This window comes from Amblyraja radiata, chromosome 28 (assembly GCF_010909765.2).
Source record: "Amblyraja radiata isolate CabotCenter1 chromosome 28, sAmbRad1.1.pri, whole genome shotgun sequence".
Lineage (NCBI taxonomy): Eukaryota > Metazoa > Chordata > Chondrichthyes > Rajiformes > Rajidae > Amblyraja > Amblyraja radiata.
In genome coordinates, this window is record NC_045983.1 from 3,634,086 (window position 1) to 3,656,916 (window position 22,831).

A 22,831-nucleotide genomic window follows, 5' to 3' on the forward strand; every position below is an offset into this window, starting at 1 on the left:
GATACCCAAACAGGTAAGTTTTTTCCGGTTTGCATGACGCCTCGCTCTGGCAATGGAGGAGGCCCAGGACAGAAAGGTCAATTTGGGAATGGGAGGGGGAGTTAAAATGGTTAGCAACAATGGTTAACAAACGCAAGTGTTCAGTGGAATGGTTGCTTAGCCTACGCTTGGGCTCAAGGAGGCCAAGGAGGCCACATCGGGAATACCAAATGCAGTCGGAAAAGTTAGAGGAGGTGCACATGAAACCACTGTCTTAATTGGAAGGAAAGCTGGGTCCCCCTGGATGGAGGCGAGGGAAGAGGGACAGGTGTTACATCTCCGGCAGTTGCAGGAGAAAGTACCTGGGGAGGGGGAGGTTTGAGCGGGGAGGGATGGGAGAGTGTGAAAGCACTGGCAAAGAAGAAAACTACACTGGACTGACACATTAACACAGGGCACACATCGATTGATAAGCCGCCACGTTTTACATGGTGGAAGAGACGTTTCAAACCAAAGAGTGAAACATATGCTCCGTTTCCTACAGTCAAAACCAGCTCGACAACCGATGAATCAATTGATCAATAATGGGATGGAATACTTTATTGTCACATGTGACTAGGCACAGTGAGATTCTTTGCTGCATCCCCAATGCAGCTACCTGTGGCACTGACAAAGTTACAAAGCACGCCGGTTCCCCCATTTGTTCTCCCCCCACTACCCTGATAGCGGTTCCCCCACGCCGGATCCCCAATTGTCCATTGTTCTCCCCCCACCTCCCTCACGGCAGAAATAATCACTTCAGGCTGCTGTAAGAATAGATATCGTTTACCTTGATTATCTGTGTGAGCGTCTGTGGGGAGGATTCCGCCACCAAGGCGAGCAACAAACATCTGTGAAGCTCACGGATGCTGGAGGCCAAGGTGGCCGAGAAAGGTGTGAAGGCTCTGCGATGATCATTGGTGTCTTCTGCGACAGACAGGAAGTGCTTCGACCCTTCCAAGATGGCCGACAAGACTTGGAGGGATCCAGCGCGGACCTAACCAACATAAATTTAACATTTTCAACAGCTCGTTCTTCTACTTGGTCCTCAGCACTTATCTGCAAGCAGAATTGCAAACTATATATATATATCTGCGTGATCTGCTATATATATATATATAATAATAATAATAATAATAATAACTTTTATTTATGGGCACCTTTCAAGAGTCTCATTATTACAAAAATTGAGCATGTAGAAGAAAAACATGTAAGGGGAATGAAATAAATAGTAGAGACATGACTAGTACACAAAGTAAAGACAGAATTCAATACAAAACACAGTATGAGGCAATTAATGCACAGATGAAAAGGGACGGGGACGTGGGGCTAAGGATAGGCAGAGGTGAAGAGATGGGTCTTGAGGCGGGACTGGAAGATGGTGAGGGACACGGAATTGCGGATCAGTTGGGGGAGGGAGTTCCAGAGCCTGGGAGCTGCCCTGGAGAAGGCTCTGTCCCCAAAACTGCGGAGGTTGGACTTGTGGATGGAGAGGAGACTGGCTGATGTGGATCTGAGGGACCGTGAGGGTTGGTAGGGGGAGAGGAGGTCAGTGAGATATGGGGGAGCCAGATGGTGGAGGGCTTTGTAGGTGAGGACCAGGATTTTGTAGGTGATCCGGTGGGAGATGGGAAGCCAGTGAAGTTTTTTGAGGACTGGAGTGATGTGATGCCAGGATTTGGTGTGGGTGATGAGTCGGGCGGCTGCGTTCTGGACCAGTTGGAGTCGGTTGATGTAGGTGGAGCTGATGCCAAGGAGAAGTGAGTTGCAATAGTCCAGTCGGGAGGAGATGAAGGCATGGATGAGTCTTTCAGCAGCAGGCGGTGTGAGAGAGGGTCTGAGTTTGGTGATGTTGCGGAGATGAAAGAAGGAGGTTTTAATGACATGGCGGATGTGAGGCTCAAGGGAGAGGGTGGAATCAAAGATCACGCCAAGGTTGCGGGCCTGGGGAGATGGGGAGACAGTGGTGCCGTCGATGGTGAGAGTGGGGTTATTGATTTTGCTGAGTGTTGCTTTGGAGCTTATGAGGAGGAATTCTGTCTTATCGCTGTTGAGTTTGAGGAAATTATGTTGCATCCAGGTTTTTATAGCTGACAAACAGGAGTTGATATGGGAGAGGGGGGGGTTGTGGGGAGATTTGGTGCCAAGGTAAATCTGGGTGTCATCAGCGTAACAGTGGAAGTCCAGATTGAAGTGGCGGAGTATCTGACCAAGGGGGAGGATGTAGATGATGAAGAGGAGGGGGCCGAGTACGGAGCCTTGGGGAACGCCTTGAGTGACTGCGGCTGTAGCAGAGGTGTGGTTGTGGAGAGAGATGAAGTGGGATCTGTTGGAAAGGTAGGAACGGAGCCAGCTGAGTGCAGAGCCTTCAATGCCGAGGTCTTTGAGTCTGGTGAGCAGGATGTTATGGTTCACTGTATCGAAGGCTGCGCTCAGGTCGAGGAGGATGAGGATGTTGAGGGAACCAGTGTCAGCAGAGGTGAGGAGGTCGTTGAGGACTTTGAGGAGAGCAGTTTCTGTGCTATGGAGGGGGCGAAAGCCAGATTGGAGGGGTGTTGAGGGAGGTAGACAAGGTGGAGTTGAGATGGTTTGTGAGATCATCAGGTGAGATGGGGGTTGAGTCCAGGGGGAGAGTGGTGGAGAGCAGGTCAGAGAGATGGTGGGAATCAATGGATTTTAGATGTGTGTGTGTGTGTGGAAAGGAAGTGCAGATGCTGGCTTATGCCGAGGATAGTCACACAATGCTGGAGTAACTCAGCAGGTCAGGCAGCATCTCTGGAGAAAAAGAATAGGTAACGTTTCGGGTGGAACCCTTCGTATAGTCCAAAACGTCACCTGTTCTTTTTCCCCAGAGATCCTGCCTGACCCGCTGAGTCACTCCAGCATTTTGTACAAGATACAAGATATATTTATTTGTCACATGTACCAGTTGGCATAGTGAAATGTGATCACCATACAGCGATACAATAAAATAAAGAACACAACACACGATAGAGTTCAACATAAAACATCCCCACACAGCAGAATCAAAAGTTTCCCACTGTGAGGGAAGGCACCAAAGTCAGTCATCTTCCTCTGGTGTTCACCCATGGTCGGGGCCTCTGGAGCCCTCCGCAGTCGCCGCTACGGGCAGCCCGCCGCTCAGGCCCGCTCGCCGGGATATTGGAACTCCGACGTCGGATCTGGAGGCCAACCTCAGTGGCTTGGACCTCCAAATCGGCCGCTTCCCGCTGGAGTCCGCAGCTCCCGACATCCCCAGGCCGCGCCGGGCAGAGATTCACGCTGGCGGCCCTCGACAAAGGGCCCCAGGGGCTCCGCGATGTCGGTCAGCGCTGCCCGCGCTGGGAGCTCCGCGAACCACAGCTCCGCGATGTTGGAGCAGCGGGTCCAACGCTCCGGAGCTTCAAACGGCGATCCAGGTAGGTATCGCCCTCTCCACGGTGAATCCAGCGCCACGCCCCCGCTGCCGAAGCTCTTGTCCGGTTCCTGGTCTCTGGTAGGAAAGGCCGCTCCGATCTAGCTGGTAGGCCGCGAGGTGAGGGGCGAGGATGCGACTCGGAGAAATAGTCGCATCCTCGCCAGGAAGCGACTGGAAAGCGGTTTGCCCCTTACCCATCCCCCGCATAGAAAAACGAAAGAATCCCCAAACAAAACTATTTCGACAAACTAAAATTTAAAAAAAGATAGAAAAAACGGACAGGCTGTTGGCAGAGGGGCCTTCAATGCAACACCCCTAGTGTGTCTATTTGCAATATGTATATACATTGAGGTCACAGATCATCCAGTCATACAGCACGGAAACAGGCCATTTGGCCCAACTTGTCCATGCCAACCAAAATGCTCCATCTGAGTGAGTCCATTTGCCTGTGTTTGGTCCTACGTCTAAACCTTTTCTACCCATGTACCTGTCTGAGTGTCTTTTAAATGCGATTATGTTATCTGCCTCATCTACCGCAACGTATAAGGTTTAAAATGTTAATCCGCATGCATCTCAAATTGCTGATAATTACAGCAGCATTGGGCATTAATCCTATAATTAACTGATTCCAAACCTCCTGAAATACAACATTCTGAAAGGCCAAAGGAGCATTTGGCAAAGGCAGCGTTTATCCAGTGAGGACCAGGTTGCCTGGAATTAGAGAGCACAAACTGAACTCTAGCTCCAAGGATGAACGGTTCACGAACCACAAAGGCCAGAATTCCACAAACTCAGTTTTTGTGTGTGTTATCGCTGACTAACTGAACCCTGTCAAGAAGGGTACCCCCGTAGTTAGAGAATAGTGGCAGCATGGTGGTGCAGCTGGTAGAGTTGCTACCTCACAACGCTAGAGACCCAGGTTCTGACCTCAGGTGCTGTCTGTGTGGAGTTTGCACATTCCCCCTGTGACCGTGTGGGTTTTCCCCAGGTGCTTCTGGAGATTAGAGGCACATTTGGTTAGCAGTAACAGGATCGGTCCGAGTCAGCATGGATTTACGAAGGGGAAATCATGCTTGACTAATCTTCTGGAATTTTTTGAGGATGTAACTAGGAAAATGGGAAAGGGAGAGCCAGTGGATGTAGTGTACCTGGACTTTCAGAAAGTCCCTCACAGGTGATTAGTGGGCAAAATTAGGGCTCATGGTATTGGGGGTAGAGTGCTGACATGGATAGAAAATTGATTGGCAGACAGGAAACAAAGGGTAGGGATTAACGGATCCCTTTCAGAATGGCAGGCAGTGACTAGTGGGGTACCGCAAGGCTCAGTGCTGGGACCGCAGGTATTTACAATATATATTAATGATTTAGCTGAAGGGATTACAAGTAACATTAACAAATTTGCAGATGACACAATGCTGGGTGGCAGTGTGAATTATGAGCGTGGGCGGAAATCCCGGGGTGGCCAGGGGGTCACGTCTCCCTCATGTTTTGAGAGGTGGGGGACGATCCCCCCCCATGTTTTGTAATCCGGATTTTAAAACTCGGTGAAATCTCCACTTTCCGCGAGACAGTGGGGTTGGGACTAATGATCTAGGGCGCCGATTAGACGAGAGAGACGTCAGTCAGCAGGCAGTGGGGGGGGGGGACCATGATGATTCAGCGCGAGGTTTGGAGGAGGGAGGTGGCGGTCAGAGGCGGAAGTAGGGGGGTAGGACTGAGGATAGAGCGCGGTGATTGAAGGAGGGAGACGTCCTGGTGGAGCAAAGATCATAGAGCGGAGCTTGAATCTGCCCGTTTGCGGGGACTTTCATCGCCCTGACTGGTGCGGCTTAAAATCGGCCGCGGGATCTTCCACCGCCTCGCGGTCAAATTGCTGCGTCGAGGCGATCGAGGCTCCTGATGTTGAAGCCCCCGCCGGGTGATGAAAGGCCCCACGAACGGGCTGATTGAAGCCCCATGATTCGGGGCAGACGAAGCTGCTGTTGCTGGAGTTCGGAGTCGGTCACCAACCAGGTAGGCTTCCGATGTTACCGTCCACAGGGCCCATGGCCGAAGCCTCGCGTGTGTGCGCATGCACGCATGTGCGTGTGTGTGGGAGCGCGCATGCATGCATTCAGCCGCCAATAAATTGTGCCCCCACCCCCATATTTTGATAGTGATTTCCATGCCTGACTGAGGAGGATGCTATGAGGATGCAGGGTAACTTGGACAGGTTGGGTGAGTGGGCAGATGCATGGCAGATGCAATTTAAAGTGGATAAATGTGAGGTTATCCACTTTGGTAGCAAAAACAAGAAGGCAGATTATTATCTAAATGGTGTCAAGTTGGGAAAAGGGGAAGTACAATGGGATCTGGGGGTCCTTATTCATCAGTCAATGAATGTAAGCATGCATGTACAGTAGGCAGTGAAGAAAGCGAATGGCATGTTGGTCTTCATAGCAAGAGGAGTTGAGTATAGGAACAAAGAAGTATTTCTGCAGTTGTACAGGGCCCTAGTGAGACCACACCTGGAGTATTGTGTGCAGTTTTGGTCTCCAAATTTGAGGAAGGACATTCTTGCTATTGAGGGAGTGCAGCGTAGGTTCACAAGGTTAATTCCTGGGATGGCGGGACTGTCATATACTGAGTGAATGAAGCGATTGGGCTTGTATACTATGGAATTTAGAAGGATGAGGGGATCATTGAAACATATAAGATTATTAATGGTTTGGACACACTAGAGGCAGGAAATATGTTCCCGATGTTGGGGGAGTCCAGAACCAGGGGCCACAGTTTAAGAATAAGGGGTAAGCCATTTAGAACGGAGATGAGGAAACACTTTTTCACACAGAGAGCTGTGAGTCTGTGGAATTCTCTGCCTCAGAAGGCGGTGGAGGCCGGTTCTCTGGATACTTTCAAGAGAGAGCTAGATAGAGCTCTTAAAGACAGCGGCGACAGGAGATATGGGGAGAAGGCAGGAATGGGGTACTGATTGTGGATGATCAGCCATGATCTCATTGAATGACGGTGCTGGCTCGAAGGGCCGAATGGCCTACTCCTGCACATATTGTCTATTGTCTATTGCTTTGATTTCCTCCCACATCACCAAGGCGTGCGGGTTTGTAGGTTATTTGGCCTCTCTAAATTGCCCTCAGTGTCTAGGGAACAGATGTGAAAGTGGGATGACATTCAAATGAGTGTGATTAGATAGATAGCTAGATACTTTATTGCCACATGTACCTAGATGCAGTGAAAGGCTTTGTTTTGCATACAACCTAGTCAGTACACAAGTGTCACCATGTTTTGCAGCCGTCAAAGTTACTAAAGTAGCAAACAGTCCTGTCTCCTGCCCGCCGCCGCTGCCACCGCATGTGGCTGCCTCCTCCCCCATCTGGTTCCCCCTTGCTCCTTGTCGCACCCTTCTCCCACTGGTCTTGGCCACTCCCACATCCCACCCGGTCCAACTTTATTCTGTTCGTTCTCGGCGACCCTCCCCCCGCCAGGTCCCCCATTGCTCTCGGCGGCCCACTGCCGGGTCCGGCTGATCGAAGAACCTGTCACCGCGCTGTATCTTTCATTCAATCAATCAACAAACTCCCAAAGTTTCCACTCATGATGATTATACACTGTTGTTTAACTTGCCCTGCAGGCAAACACAGCTAGATAACTGATGCATAGAGTCATGGGGGAATAGAGCATGGAAATAAGCCCAGTAGCCCAACAAATCTATGCCAAACACTTCTTTTCACTAATATACACGGGTCACATTTTTAATTCCCCCATTCTTATGAATTTCCCCCAGTTTCTACCAATCACCTGGAAGAGAGGTAATTTATAGTTGCCAATAAACTTACAAACCCGCACGTCTTTGGAATGTGGGAGAAAACCCGAGCATCCAGAGAAAGCCTATTCACAGAGAGAATATGCAAACTCAACACAGACAGCACCCCAGGTCAGGATCGAACCTGGGTACCTGGCGCTGTGTGGAAACAGCTCTATCAGCTGCACCACCATGCTGCCCTTCTTTAATCTTCCTTCTTTCTTTATGATCCAATTTAATTTGAAACTAGATTCAAACTACAAGATGTAAAGACAATATAAAAACTCGTAAAGTAAGAGATCAAATTAATGTCCAATGAAGGAGTAATTAATAGGAATTAATTCCAGGCTGACAATCGGCTAAATCTCTATAATACTAAAAGTCTTTGGTGTGTGTGTGTGTGTGTGTGTGTGTGTGTGTGTGTGTGTGTGTGTGTGTGTGTGTGTGTGTGTGTGTGTGTGTGTGTGTGTGTGTGTGTGTGTGTGTGTGTGCGCGTGTGTGTGCGTGTGCGCGTATATGTGCGTGTGTGTGCGCGTGTATATGTGTGTGTGTGTGCGTGTGTGTATATGTGCGTGTGTGTGTGCGCGCGTATGTGTATATGTGCGTGTGTGTGCGTGTGTGTGCGCGCGTGTGTGTATATGTGTGTGTGTGCGCGCGCGTGTATATGTGTGTGTGCGCGCGTGTGTATATGTGCGTGTGTGTGCGCGTGTGTGTGAGAGAGAGAGAGAGAGAGAGAGAGAGAGAGAGAATCTGGTTAATTCCTATTTTCTTCCAAACACTAGGCCGCAGCCTTCCCATTTTCACACATCCTACTCACATTTTCCCAGTCGAGTCGACAAACATCTTCCCGTTGCATTCCCACCTATATTTCCGGTTATTAATCGTTTAAAGTTTTATAAACAGCTCAAAAACTCAACCATTTCAGAAAAAAAAACCCGAGTGACGTCACAATGCACTCGCATGGCAGGGCGGGACACTCCAGGAGGGAGGAGTACTCCAGCGCTCGCGGTGAACGAGGAGTGGTGGCAGCTGCCGGCGCCCGACTGCCTGGTGGGGAGGGCGGTGCTGGAGCTGGGGTGAAGGCTGAGCACGGGGGCTTGGGATGGGCCGTGTCTGGGGCCGAGAAAGAAGCCGCCGCTGGAACCAAGGACGAGCTTGGGTCTGGTGTCAGGGACGAGCCCGGAGATTAATTCGGGGCCTGGACTGGAGCCCAGGTGGTGGCCGAGCTGACAGCTGGCGTCTACAGCCGGGCCCGGTCCTGGGGCAGGGAATGGAAGTGAGGGGAGTATGAGGGAAATGAGGAGGTAGCGGGAGATGGGGCGGGGTGGGAGAGGGAGATGCCCCCTCCCTATCTACCCTCACTCCCACCCTCTATGCCCCCCCCTCCCTCTCTGCCCCCCCTCCCTCTCTAGGGACTGAAGAGGGAGGTTGAAGAGGAGGAGGAGGGAGCGCTGGGGGATGATGAGAAATGGGCCTCACCTGCGCAGTTGGAGGCTATGCGTGAGTGGTGCAGTATTGCGTTGGGGGAACGGGTGAGTGGTGGAACCTTGCGTAGGGGGAGCACTTGGTCTTGTAGTAATTGTAAGACACTGCTTGCCTTACAGTCAGGGGAATCACTTTGAAGGAGCAGTTCCTTACCTTTGGTGATGGATCTTTTAAAGCAATGGTCATCAAGGACACAGCTTGTGGGCTTCCGATGCCAGGAACATCTGCAATGAATGCCGACCAGTAGCCGTGAAGAACTTTCTTCTCTATTGATTTTATAGTTGAAAGGAAGCAGGCTAAAGCACCCTGGCGGACCTTTCCCTGAAGTGATCTAGAAAGACAAAACAAAGATTTTGAGAACCTGCTTTTATTCCCTCCTTCCAGTATTTCTCCTTTTTTTTAAATCAGTTTAATTTATTGTCACGTGTACCGAGGTTCAATGAAAAGCTTTTGTTGCGTGCTAACCAGCCAGCGGATAGACGAGGCATGATTACAATCGAGCCATTCACAGTGCAGAGATACATGATATGTTTGGTGCAAGGTGAAGCCAATAAAGTCCAATCAAGGATAGTCGAGGGTCCCCGATGAGGTAGATTGTAGTTCAGGACCGCACTGGTTGTGGTAGGATGGTTCAGTTGCCTCATAACAGTTGGGAAGAAATGTCCTTTTCTGTCCTCTTCCACTAAAGACGCAGATCAACGGAAACACCACAGCACACACATTGGGAATGTAAGCACAAAATGAACGGGTGTTCAGACACGTGTTTAGCAAGCCAAGCTACTTGGCAGGAATGTCCCACTGGTAGAACATAGAAGAGTACAGCACAAGAACAGGCCCTTCGGCCCACAATGTCAGTGCTGAACATGATGCTAAGAGCCACACTATGAGCCTGCACATGATCCACATCCCTCCATTCCCTGTATATCCATGTGCCTATTCAAAAGTCTCTTAAACGCCACTATTGTATCTGCCTCCACCACCCTTGGCAGCGCGTTCCAGATACTGACCACAATCTGTGTAACGATACTCACCACAATCTGTGTAAAAAAAACAAAAAAACTTGCCCTGACATCTCCTTAAACTTTGTCCCTCTCACCTTAAAGCTGTGCCCTCTAGTATTTAATTTTTCAATCGTGGAAAAAGATCCTGATCATAATTTTATACACTTTAATCAGGTCCCCTGCAATCAATGCCGTTGAAAATTCAAAGTCAGCCGTATTGCCATTAAAGGCAACAAACCTGTCCAACCCTGGTCATTCCTCCTTCATCCTGCATCCGTCCAACATAAGGTACAAAGGCCTGAAATCGCGCACCACCAGACTCAGGAACAGCTGATCAGGCTTCTGAACGGTCCCTCCATAAGCTAGGGTACTGTCCAATTCACCTCTAACCCTTTGTCCAAGGAACTGAGGCACTACAATGCCAAGAACTATATTCTTCACTCTGCATCTTGCTCTTTGCTCTATCTATTGTTCACATTCACAAGTTATGGGAGTACAATTAGGCCATTCGGCCCATCAAACCTACTCCGCCATTCAATCATGGCTGATCTCCGCCTCCTAGTCCCATTTTCCTGGCTTCTCCCCATAATCCTTGACACCCAATCTAATCAAGAATTAGTCTGTCTCTGCCTTAAAAATATCCATCGCCTTGGCCTCCACAGCCCTCTGTGGCAATGAGTTCCACAGATTAACTACCCTCTGACTAAAGAGATTCCTCCTCACCTCCTTTCTAAAAGAGCGCCCTTTAATAGTAAGATTAAATGAGAACTTACCAGTTTGAAGTTTGATCTGTATTTTATTAGGAGTTACGATGAGGGATTACGTGAAGAACCCGTCCAGCACGCATGCGCGACATACTTCAAAGCAGCGGTGTGGAATCACAGGAAACACAATAATTGAAATAAACATAGTAAAGAAAAGGAGAACTAAAAATACCAGTTGATCTCTATAATTGAGGGTGGGAGCGGAGGGCACGTAATCCCTCATCGTAACTCCTCATAAAATACAGATCAAACTTCAAACTGGTAATTCTCGTTTAATCTTACTATTTTACTTCGGAGTCACGTGAGTGACTACGTGAAGATTTTAAAGCTCTGTGATTTCAAACCGTGTAACAGTTCATACTTCACTTGCTGCCGAAGTCATTCGAGGGAGGAAGTATGTTATCGTAATCAACCATGAATCTGTTTGTAAAACAATAATGGTGTTATTAACAATAACAAGACCAAAATGCTCCCCCGGGCTTAAATTATATATTTGCAGATTCTAATACTTTTTCTGCAAACGATACAGGTTCTGCCAGCGGCTTGTTATAAATGTTTGGAACGTATACTCCCTAGACCACCCCGCTGTAGCCAGGATGTGGTCCATAGGCACGTCCACCCTCTTAGTCACCGATGTGGATGCTGCCCTGGTGGAGTAAGATTTATACACGTTAGTATTTACTCCAGCAACTCCCAGTACTGCTTGAGCCACTTGGGATAGTTTGGCTCGTCACCCGACCATGAGGTTTCTTGTGGCTGACCCATAAGGCTTTTTCTCTCCCTCGGGATTTCTTATTGTGTCGATGTAGTTCAATAAGTGGGTCATGACACATAACCGTGGTTCAGGTGGGTATGCCCGGAATTCCATGACTGGACCTGATGTTCCTGGTCTGCTCTGTTTGCCCAGCCCCTGAATGGTAAATGTGACACGGTCTGGTGTTATAACCATATTGTCCAATCGCTGTAAATGGAGGAACTGGACTCTTTGTGCTGAGACAAGGCCATCAGCATGACCGTCTTCAGGGTAGGCTGTTCCAGGGTGAGGGACCTGGCTGGTGACCATCCCCTAAGGTATGTCAGAACCACATTGACATCCCAGATTTGGGTGTACCTAGGTCTGGGGATTAGAGTTGAATATGCCTCTCCAGAATTTGATCACCAGTGGGTGGTACCCTATGGCCTGTTGTCCTGGTGCCCGAGTTAAGTAGGCTGACAGAGCACTTCTGGCTGTATTGATGGCACAGTAGCTGAGTCCTTCATTGTGGTGAAGACCTGCCAGGAACTCCAGTACAGGTTTTGTTGTAGTTGAATATGTAGTTCCTGTATTTGAACAGTATCTTCCCACTTCTTGATGTTCGTCAAGTATGTTCCCTTGTGGATATGCGATGGGATGCTGTCATCGTGTCGATAGTGCTGTCTGACAATCCAGGCCCAGCAGTGGTCTTCCCAATTCTGCAACCCAGGCCCAGCAGTGGTTTTTTCAAATCTGCAACCCAGTAATTTAATTTATCGTGGCATGGGTGGCTTATGCCTGAAACTGGGTGAGTTGATAAGTCTGGGCTACTGGGAAAATCATTAGGGTTTTAATGACCATGTCGAGGACCACTGGGAACCATGACTGTGGGTTTAGTCGGGTACTATCAAAATACCTGAAGCAGAGTCCATCTGTATTTTGTGTAGTACCTGACTGATGAGGCCGTAGTACCCGACTGATGAGGTAGAAAAGGGGAGAACATAGAGATTAGATTCCCCCTCCCAGTTCAGCGGGAATGTATTCATTGCCGCTGCCTCAAAGTCTGGTTTCATGCGACGGTACGTGGTGATTGAATTGGAATACAAGGAAATCGATATCTGGTGTTCCATATTGCTTTGTATTTTCAGCAAATACTTTGGTTTAATATGTCTGTTTACAGTATTTAGCTCACCTGGTAGGTAAGTTGCTGATGGTCAAATATGTTTGACGACATACGGTTACCAATTGTTAAATAAATTGTCACATGATATCGATTTGATTCCGCCCAAGTGGTTTGCTATATGTCACCACTGTGATGTTGTTAATTTATAAACGAACATGCAAAATGGTGCACTACTGAACAATATGCTTTTACCCATAGAACGTACTCAATATTTCCAACTAGGTTTTATGCCCAGTGTCTATAGTGATGACGACTCCAGATTAGTCCATTTGCCACCATGTTCTGGGTATGGGTTATTTTATTTAAACACTAGCACCTTAGCTCGAATGGAAAGGTTCAAGTTAAGTAGCTGGTAATGCTGCTACTAATTCCCAATTACTCTTGCCACTTTGTTGAATGGTTGGTTGATTGTTACCATTAATTGTTACAGGTTGTGCCATACGCTGACTCTCCTTTTGGCAATGTTATAGATAAGTGGATAGAGTTAATTGAATGCCAGATAGTCAATAGTTGTGGATGGTGTCAACGTAGATTTATCTGGATTGTATGACAGAGCCCAGGCTAAATAAGTTTTAGTAGCTAATGCTGCTGATTTAGCTATTTCCATGGATTTGTCTATCTTTAATATCATAGAGACATGCCATGACGATATGTTCCTTAATAGTGTCAGGGCTGGTTTGAATATCTGGAAACAGTTTTGGCTCATATTAGCCATTGTCAATAATTTATACTGCCACAGTTACCCCATCCAGGTAAATTGTGGTATCTCCGAAAATCTTTTATGAATGGGTACTGAATAGTTTGCATCTTTTAAGCCGATGTCTACCATAAAGTATCCTAGGAAATCCATGGTTAGCAGTTACAAGTTTCCATAAAGTGTGTATACCTGGTGAAAATACTCAAGTGGTTAAGTCAATGATGGTGCGACATTCACCATCTTTGGGTTTTTTGGTACTAAAGGTTCACATTAGACTTCTTTATGACCCCTTTGTATATCTTCTCCAGTTAGCTAGTCCCTCATGTTCTATTTTTAGTGGGAGGGTAGACCCCTTTGGGGTGCATGCTGAACTGGTGGCAAGTTTCTTAATTCAATTTTTATCCTTGAATATTTTTGGTATATAACTACCAAATGTGATAGTTCTTCATGCTTCCAACCCAGGTGTGATTCCCCCCCCCCCCCCCCCCCCCCCGTTAGTACAAACCCTTCACCTTTTATGTGATGGTAGGAACGATACTTATCTGTCTTCACTGTTGTTTAGTGGTGTGTTCATTTCTTCGGTTTCTGGTTCCTTGTCTGTAGGGATGGTGTTGTTGGGGGGTGGCGCATTTTCCATGGGGCCCGCTCTGGACCCTGGCCTGTGGGCCCCGAGCTTTCACCAGTACCATTAAGTAGACGTCTACTAGTGGACGTGTGGAGGTACTGCTGTCTGGTTTTGTGTGGTTTGCTCATTCCAGGCCCTGCCCTCTTGATGCCGAATATCTTGGACACTTCGTCCAGTTTTTAGGCTTGGTTTGGTAACTTTGCCAATAGCAGGAGCTGTGGTTGTGAGGTCGGCGTTCTCACAGTCCTGTGAATTTTTTAGGTTGAGGGCAGGTTTTATGACTTCCTTCGAGAAGTTGCGGAGCATACTGTGAATAGTAGGGTCAGGTGTTTTGCCATACTACCCTGCCCCTCTGGAATGAGCATGCAAAAATGATAGCCGACGTCAGGGGTATCAAATGCAATTTAAGATATTTGGGTTTTTAAATGCCCTGCTCAATGTACCCCCAATAATGGTGGGCACTTTGAGTAAATGCAATTTTGGGGAGGCGTGATAAAATCCAACACCTCATGACTACCTGTCTTGGAGAGGTTTTTTGGAAAAAACAGGTAGTAAGCTGGCCGTCAGTTTAGACTGAAAAGGCCATCTTGCTCGTGGTGTAGCCACGTAGCGGCCACACCCAGCAGCTCTTCCTGATCCTGTACCTCAAGCATACTCCCGATGTTGTTCAGCCAGTGACCCCTCTTCTTGACCAGCCCAGCCCTGGTCGCCATCGATCCCTCGATAAGGGAGATGGCCAGTGCTTTTAGTGCACTGGAGCGGGAGTGTTATGCTCCCTTGGCGAGCTTGCCCCAGCTCCCGAGGCAAGTCTCGCTGGAGTTTTTTACTCCATGACCTTACTCTAGGCTTGGAGAACAGACACTTACTTGCTCTCGGGCGGTAGTTTGAAGTGCCGGTTCCATCTTCCGTGTCTGTCTCCAGCCCGAGGTTTGGTTGCTGACTTTGCTCTAAAGGCTGCCTGCCGTTTTCGGGCGACATTTCTGCGGTTCTCGGGCGGCGAGTCTCCTTGTCGGAGTATGCAGGGGTTACCGGACGGTTTTTGAGTTTCCCTCCAGTCCGCTGCTGTTGGTCAGACAGCTGTTAGCGGACTGGGCATCGGCTCAGTAACCTGACTGTGGACCGCAGCGTGTGTGGTCCAGGTGCCGCCTCTCCCCCCTCCACTGACGGAACGCTCCTTCCCTGGAGTCGAACGGGGGCCGCTTCCCTCTGTTCTGCTTTGCTCTCTCCCGTTTCCCCTGGAGCAACAAAGAGGAGCAAAGTTGTAAATTCGAACCTGTGGGTAAGTACTTACCTAACGGTCCGTTCCTTCAGGCTTGTAGCGGGAGCGCCCGTACTCCCGTTCGTCGCTGTTGCATCTGCGTGAACGCTCATGTCGCGCATGCGTGCTGGACGGGTTATTCACGTAGTCACTCACGTGACTCCGAAGTAAAATTCTACGAGTTTGAACTGATTGATTTCCCTCAATAACATGGGGAAAATCTGGACGTCTCGGATGTCTAAGGGTCTCAAACTGAGATTCTTCCATGCAACTGTAGAAACCATATTATTGTAGGGGTGTGAGGCATGGACTCTCACTCGAGCACTGTCCAAGTCTCTCGATGGTACCTACACCCGAATGCTCAGAAAAGTTCACAAAGTCAGTTGGAGGGAACACATCACCAACGCCCAGCTCTATGGGGAGATTCCACCTCTGACGGAGAAGGTCAGGTGGAGAAGGATGAGGCTCGCTGGTCACTGCCACCGCCACCCAGTGATGCCAGCTATGGGAACCCACCCATGGAAGACGTGACCCGGGACGGCCAACCAAGACGATGCTGAAGACATTGATGGAAGACGCATGTGTAGAGACAAAAGGGGAGCTTGGCAGCTGCATGGAGGACAGAGATGTGTGGTGCGTCCGTCACCGTGCCCGGCGGAAACCAGCACCACTGCGTCGCTAATGATTTCAACGATGATGAATGAGTGAATTTCTATGCATGGGATATCTGAATTGTTTGGGGAGCATTCAAAACAAAGCTTTTCACTGTACATGTACGTGACAATAAACTTGAACCTAAGACAAGTTCAATGACTTTATTTGAGCTAAATATTCAAATTATGCACGCTTTTATTAAATTAGGAATAGGCATTATTTTTAATTTAGCTATATTCTTGGTCCCAGAAATGTATGCCACCTTTTATATATGATTGACAGCATTTGGCTTAACTATGTACTGAAAACTCACAAAATTGTTAAAGAACTTGGCAGATGCCATTGAAAGCATTTTATCGGGATGCATCACAGCATGGTTTGGGAACAGCTCCATCTGAGGCCGTAAGAAATTGCAGAGAATTGTGGACGCAGCCCAGGCCATCACAAAAACCAACCTCCCTTCTATTGACTCCATTCACTTCACGCTGCCTCGGAAAGGCCACCAGCATAATCAAGGAGCAGTGTCACCCTGGTCACTCCCTATTCTCCCCATCCCACCATCAGACAAAGACACAGAAATGTGAAAACACACACATCAGGGACAGTTTCTTCACAGCTGTTATCAGGCAACTAGAGAACAGTCCTCAGCTACTATCTACCTCACTGCAGACCCTCGGACTATCTTTAATTGGACTTTATCTTGCACTAAACATTATTGCCGTTATCATATATCTGTACACTGTGGATGGCACAATTGTAATCATGTAAAGTCTTTCCATTGACAGGTTAGCACGCAGCAAAGGTATTTCACTGTACCTCAGTACACATGACTATAAACTAAGCTAAACTACACTAAACTAGACCAGACGTGAGGCAGATATTTCTACGACCAGGGTACACACTGTCAGGATGAGGCCCGACCATCTAAGACTGAGACCGGGTGAAATTTCCTCACTGAGATGAAGGCGAACCTTTGAAATTCTCCCTGCGGATTAGCTGTGGAATTCTTAATCCAGTTCAGTTGTGTTTATTCACAGCATCAAGTTATTGGTCTCTGGGCAGTGTGGGAAATGAGGAACATGGAGATTGTGCTGGAGAACGGCACTACGGCAGAAAGATCAGCCGTAATTTTGATGGATGACAGCATACCTGAAGGGCTAGATGTTCTAATCCTGCTCCTATGTCATATATTCATAACTGATAGGAGAAGAATTAGACCATTCAGCCCATCAAGTCTACTCCACCATTCGATCAATGGCTGATCAATCTCTCCCTCCTAACCCCATTCTCCTGCCTTCTCCCCATAACCCCTGACACCTGTACTAATCAAGAATCTGCCTATCTCTGCATTAAAAATATCCATTGACTTGGCCTCCACAGCCTTCTGTGACAACGAATTCCACAGATTCACCTCCATCCGACTAGAGAAATTCCTCCTCTTCTCCTTCCCAAAGGAACGTCCTTTAATTATGAGGCTATGACCTCCAATCCTAGACTCTCCCATTAGTGGAAACATCCTCTCCACATCCACTCTATCCAAGTCTTTAATTATTCGGTACATTTCAATGAGGCCCCACAGTCACCCTTCTAAACTCCAGCCAGTACAGGCCCAGTGCTGTGAAATGCTCATCCATATGCTAACCCGCTCGTTCCGGGGATAATTCTCGTAAACCTTCTCTGGACCCTCTCCAGCGGCAGCACATCATTCCTCAGATACGGGGCCCAAAATTGCTCACAATACGCCAAATGCGGCCTGACCAGCACCTTATAAAGCCTCAGCATTACATCCCTGTTTTTCTATTCTTTAAATAACACAGCAAACTTAATGCACTAACATTTCAAATTGCTAAACACTTACCGCAGTTTGCTCTGGATTCCACCCTCGGTATCGGAATACTCAGAGTCAGAACTATTTATTTTTTTCCAGGCAGGGTAGAAGGAATTTGAAGTCTCTTTTCCATCCAAGGATGGCACGATGTTGTCGGTGTAGTTCTTTGGTCCTTGGAGGCTTAACGTATTGTTTTCTCCTCTCGGTGTCCCATTCTCTGGTTGTTGGAGCGGTTCTGGCTGGGCTTTGTTACTGTGGTCTTCCTTTTCATCTTCTGGTTGTTCCTTCTTATTTTTAGATCGAGATTTCTTTTTTTTATGCTTGTTGAGAACAAAAAAAACATAGGAGTGTATTTTCATTTAAAAAAAACAACACCTTTTACTTTTAAGGGAGAGGGGGGGGGTGGGCCTTGCGGGCATCTGCAGCGGCTGGCCTTGCTCACAACTGCGAGAAGAAGATAAGATTGAAGGTAGACACAAATTGCTGGAGTAACCCAGCGGGTGAGGCAGCATCTCTGGAGAGAAGGAATGGATGACGTTTCGGGTCGAGACCCTTCTTCAGACTGATTGTTCGATTAACCTTGTCGATGCCAGAAACATGGCAACTCTTTATGTGCTGCCTCGGTGAGGTCTGTTGTGTGATTTTACCGGATTACATCCAAAACAAAGAATTTCACTGTACCTAGGTATATGTGGCAATGAAGTGTCATTGAATCATTCTGATCGTCCCATCGTTCTCCCCGTGACCGCGTGGGTTTTCTCCGAGATCTTCGGTTTCCTCCTACACTCCAAAGACATACTGGTTTGTAGGTTAATTGGCTTGGTAAACTTAAAAAATTGTCCCCAGAGTGTGTAGGATAGTGATAATGTGCAGGGATCGTTGGTCGGCATGGACTCAGTGGGCCGAAGGGCCTGTTACTGCTCTGTATCTCTAAACTAAAAACTAAACACATTTCCTCATCAGATTTCTCATCTTCAGATGGAATGGAAAACTCAGGGGTGCTTCTTGTTCTAACACTCACCCCCTCCAATCTAAACGATGGGAAATGGATTTGTAAAACACTCCTCCAAAAGGTCATTCTTTCTTCTGACTCCAGACTTTAGACTTTGAAGATACAACATAGAAACTGACCCTTCGGCCCACTGAGTCTACACCTACCCAGCGATCAACCCGTACCCTAGCACCATCCTACACACTAGGGACAATTTACAATTTTACTGAAGCCTACAAGCCTGCACGTCTTTGGAGTGTGGGAGGAAACCGAAGCACCTGGAGGAAGCCGAAGTGGTCACAGGAAGAGCGTACAAACTCCGTGTAGACAGCACCCGTAGTCAGGATTGAACCCGGTTCTCTGGCGCTGCAAGGCAGCAACTCTACCACTGTGCCAATGTGCAGCACTGACAGCGTATAATAGCTCTGACGGTGAATATCAGACATGTTAGAGCTGTGAGATTCCAGCTAGATACTGCTCTCTGAAAGAATATCCTAGTTGATTCCACTCATTCTCAGCACAGCCTTTCCAAAGGCAATTTCTAATGGCTTTGTGGGCAACTCAGTTGATTTAACAGCAATCTTGCATCTTCTTGACAGCTATTGATCAAATGAGCACTTGCTAGCTCACCTAGCTACTGAACCATTGAGCGAATTCCATCACTATTCTGGACCTCAACACCAATGTCTTGCACACAAGTTCATCTGTTAATGTGTGCATGTGTCTATAAAGATGATCTAATTTAATCAATTCTCCATTAATCTACCAACAGGCGACTTAAATACCAGACACAATGGCTGCTGGTGTGGTCACACCTCACTAATCAGGAACTTAAATCACCCAAGACGAAAATCAAGGATGACAGTTTTTAAGTCTTCCACCTATTTATCTAATGAAAAATTGATGGATGGGGTAAGTAAATGAACCACAGTTATAATCTGCATGAAAACTAAGGATCATCGCCTTATTCGGGACGACAGATGGCACAATGGGCTAAGTGTTCGGCTGGCGACCGGAAGGTAGCCGGTTCGAATCCCGCTTGGAGTGCATACTGTCGTTGTGTCCTTGGGCAAGACACTTCACCCACCTTTGCCTCTGTGTGAATGTGTGTGAGTGATTGGTGGTGGTCGGAGGGGCCGTAGGCGCAGATTAGCAGCCACGCTTCCGTCAGTCTGCCCCAGGACAGCTGTGGCTACAGAAGTAGCTTACCACCACCGAGTGTGACTGAGGAATGTATGAATAATGCGATGTAAAGCGCCTTGAGTATTCTAGAAAGGCGCTATATAAATCCCATCCATTATTATTATTATCGCCGACTGGAATAAAATAAGAAAACTAGAGCGTGCTGATACTTAAACCCCTTTGTTGCTCATCTGTGCTTCTCCCCACAATGACTCCATCTCCACTTATCTCAGGAAGGCAGCCATCATAATCAAAGGCTTGTCCCACCCTGGTCATTCCGTCTCCTTGCTCTTATCTGGCAGAAGATAGAGAAGCTTGAAAGCGCACACCATCAGCCTCTTCCCCTCTGGTATCAGGTTTCTGAACGGCCCTTCCACAAGCCAGCATACAGTCCGATTCACCTCTACCCCATTGCGGACATTGGATTTTGTCTCTGGAACTGGTGCGCGACAATGCTGAGAACAATATTCTGCACTCTGTATCTTCCCCTCTACTCTACCTATTGTACTTGTGTTGGACGTGATTGTGCAGGCCCACCAGTGATTTTCCGGCATCCTTGGTTCCAGGGCCTTTCCGGATTATCCGTTTTGCCGGACCAGCAGAGGTGGTGAGGAGACCAAGGGTACCGGAACGGAGCTGAGATACCGGCACATAAAGTCAGCCATGGAAACGGATCTGCCAGCCCCGGGGGAAAATTTGACTAGCCAATCGGCGGGGGGGATTTCATGTGCGTTCTCATAATTCTGTCCGGATTAAAGGAGGTTGATCCTTTGAACCAACACTTGCCAGAAAATCGATGGTGGGCCTGTATTTATGTAACTTATTATTTGATCTGTTTAAGAAGGAATTGCAGATGCTGGAAAATCAAAGGTAGACAAAAATGCTGGAAAAACTCAGCGGGTGCAGCAAGGGGTTTCGGCCCGAAACGTTGCCTATTTCCTTTGCTCCATAGATGCTGCTGCACCCGCTGCACCCGCTGAGTTTCTCCAGCACTTTTGTCTATTTTCGATTTAGCCTCCTTCCTTCACTCCATAGATGCTGCTGCACCCGCTGAGTTTCTCCAGCACTATGATATAAATATATACACACATGAATAAATAAACTGATAAAGTACAAATAGCAGGAAGTGGTTATTAATAATCAGAGTCTACCTATTATTTGATCTGATTGGATAACGTGCAAAACAAAACTTTTCACTGTACCTCAGTGCACGTGACGATATTAAATCTAAACTCGAGGATAGAGAAGACTCCTTGGTCTATTTGATCACAGTCTTAAGGAATAGCAACTCTGCTGCAGTATATACAAACAGCATCCCGCTGTTTCTGAACGGAATCCAACCACCTATCAGGACCAGATTCATAACTTCAGTGCAGAGAGGGAGGTATTTCCTGGGATGTGTCCTGAACCTGCCCATTTTAGAAATATTAACAGTGATTTAGAGGAGGCTTCTTTCCAGTCAATTAAAAACAGACCAGACAATAGGACTGTGGCTCTACTGTGAGACTACCAACTGGAAGTTAATTTGTGAAGTGCTCTTCTGCACAAATTTTGCATCATATATACGCTGGCTCAAAGAAATTGCTCATTGATCAGTCAAGTAAATAAATGTCTAATTGTGTTTCTCAAAAATGTCTCAGTGTACATTTTTTTTAGTTTTTAGAGATAGAGCGCAGAAACAGACCCTTAGGCCGACCAGCAATCACCCTGTACACCCGCACTATCCTACACACTAGGGACAATTTACAATTTGACATCTTTGGAACGTGGGAGGAAAGCAGAGCACCCAGAGAAAACCCACATGGTGACAGGGAGAATGTACAAACTCCGTACAGAGAGCATCTGTGGTCAGGATCGTACCCGTGTCTCTGGCGTTGGAAGGCAGCAACTTTACTTACCGCTGCGCCACTTTGCCGCCACTTTACACATTGCAGAACTGAGGCTAGACAAAAAAGATGGAGAAACTCAGAGGGTGAGGCAGCATCCATGGAGCGAAGGAATAGGCGACGTTTCGGGCTGAGACCCTTTTTCTGACTGAACTGTCTTCAGTCTTCAGTCTTCAGACTGAAGAAGGGTTTCGATCCAAAACGTTGCCTATTCCTTCCCTCCATAGATGCTGCCTCACCCGCTGAGTTTCTCCAGCTTTTTTGTCTACCTTCCATTTTTCCAGCATCTGCAGTTCTTTCTTCAACAGAACTGAGGCTGTAATCTTTTATCCCATAGACAAGCACAACAGTCGCATTCACACCACAAATATTACTACCAGTATTGGAATGAATAATTATTTAAACTTCATTTCATTTGGTATGTTTCAATTTATGGCAGCATCTGAATATTTAGCTGGACATTTAATTGTGTGCAGTGCTAGAGAGGGGAAATAACATTCAGTCCCCATTTTAATCAATTTTACTGTTCCATTGAAGAAAGTGGAAAAGCAAACCAACGGGCTTTGTAATGGGAGGCCAAACCGATATCGAATTTTACAACTTCTCCTGGAGATTATATATTACCTGGTTGGCAAATTACTGCTTTAAAACACTCAACTCTGTGGCACCAAGGACCACTTAAGCTATGAGAAATAAATAAAGATTTATGACAAACTATATTTTTAGAATTTTAATGACTATTACTATAGATTACTACTCTGGATCGTAGGATTATAACCGAGAGGTAGAACTTTTCTCCATAGGAGCCCAGGAATACAAATTCTGTTATGTGCACCTAAGTGGATGACTTCAGGAGGCGAGGGACATCGGTTTGTGGGATGAGCCGGTCGAGGGGTTGAGGCTTACCTGGGCTTATCTGGAACAGCGGTGCTCCAGTACATCTAGCATGTGGACCTTATCTTTTGGTAAATGGTGCCATAATATGGCAACTCATGCATGTGTGAGCCATGCAAAAATAATTTCACTGCGCAGTGCATAGGTGACAATAAAGAACCATTGAACCACTGAAAATGGAAGGCAATAGAATACAAAGTGTTGCAGTAACTCAGCGGGACAGGCAGCATGAGCTGCCAGGGGAGGTAGTTGAGGCAGGGACTATCGCAATGTTTAAGAAACATTAAGCAGGCACATGGACAGGTTTAGAGGGATATGGGCCAAACGCATGCAAGTAGATGGGATATGTTGGTCGGTGTGGGCAAGTTGGGCTGAAGGGCCTGTTTCCACGCTGTCTGACACTATGATTAATTTT

General features: G+C 47.3%; 1 protein-coding gene across 3 annotated transcripts in view; it reads right to left on the reverse strand.

The window, feature by feature from the left end:
• Positions 1–22,831, reverse strand: part of heatr6 (HEAT repeat containing 6) — a 134,971-nt gene that overhangs the window by 40,684 nt on the left and 71,456 nt on the right. For all 3 annotated transcript variants that reach the window (XM_033045606.1, XM_033045605.1, XM_033045607.1), the window contains exons 8-10: positions 17,494–17,783; positions 8,874–9,051; positions 809–1,015 (exon numbers count right to left, since the gene is read on the reverse strand). In XM_033045606.1, the coding sequence (XP_032901497.1) occupies positions 809–1,015; positions 8,874–9,051; positions 17,494–17,783 (675 nt within the window). The remainder of the gene's footprint in view (positions 1–808; positions 1,016–8,873; positions 9,052–17,493; positions 17,784–22,831) is intronic.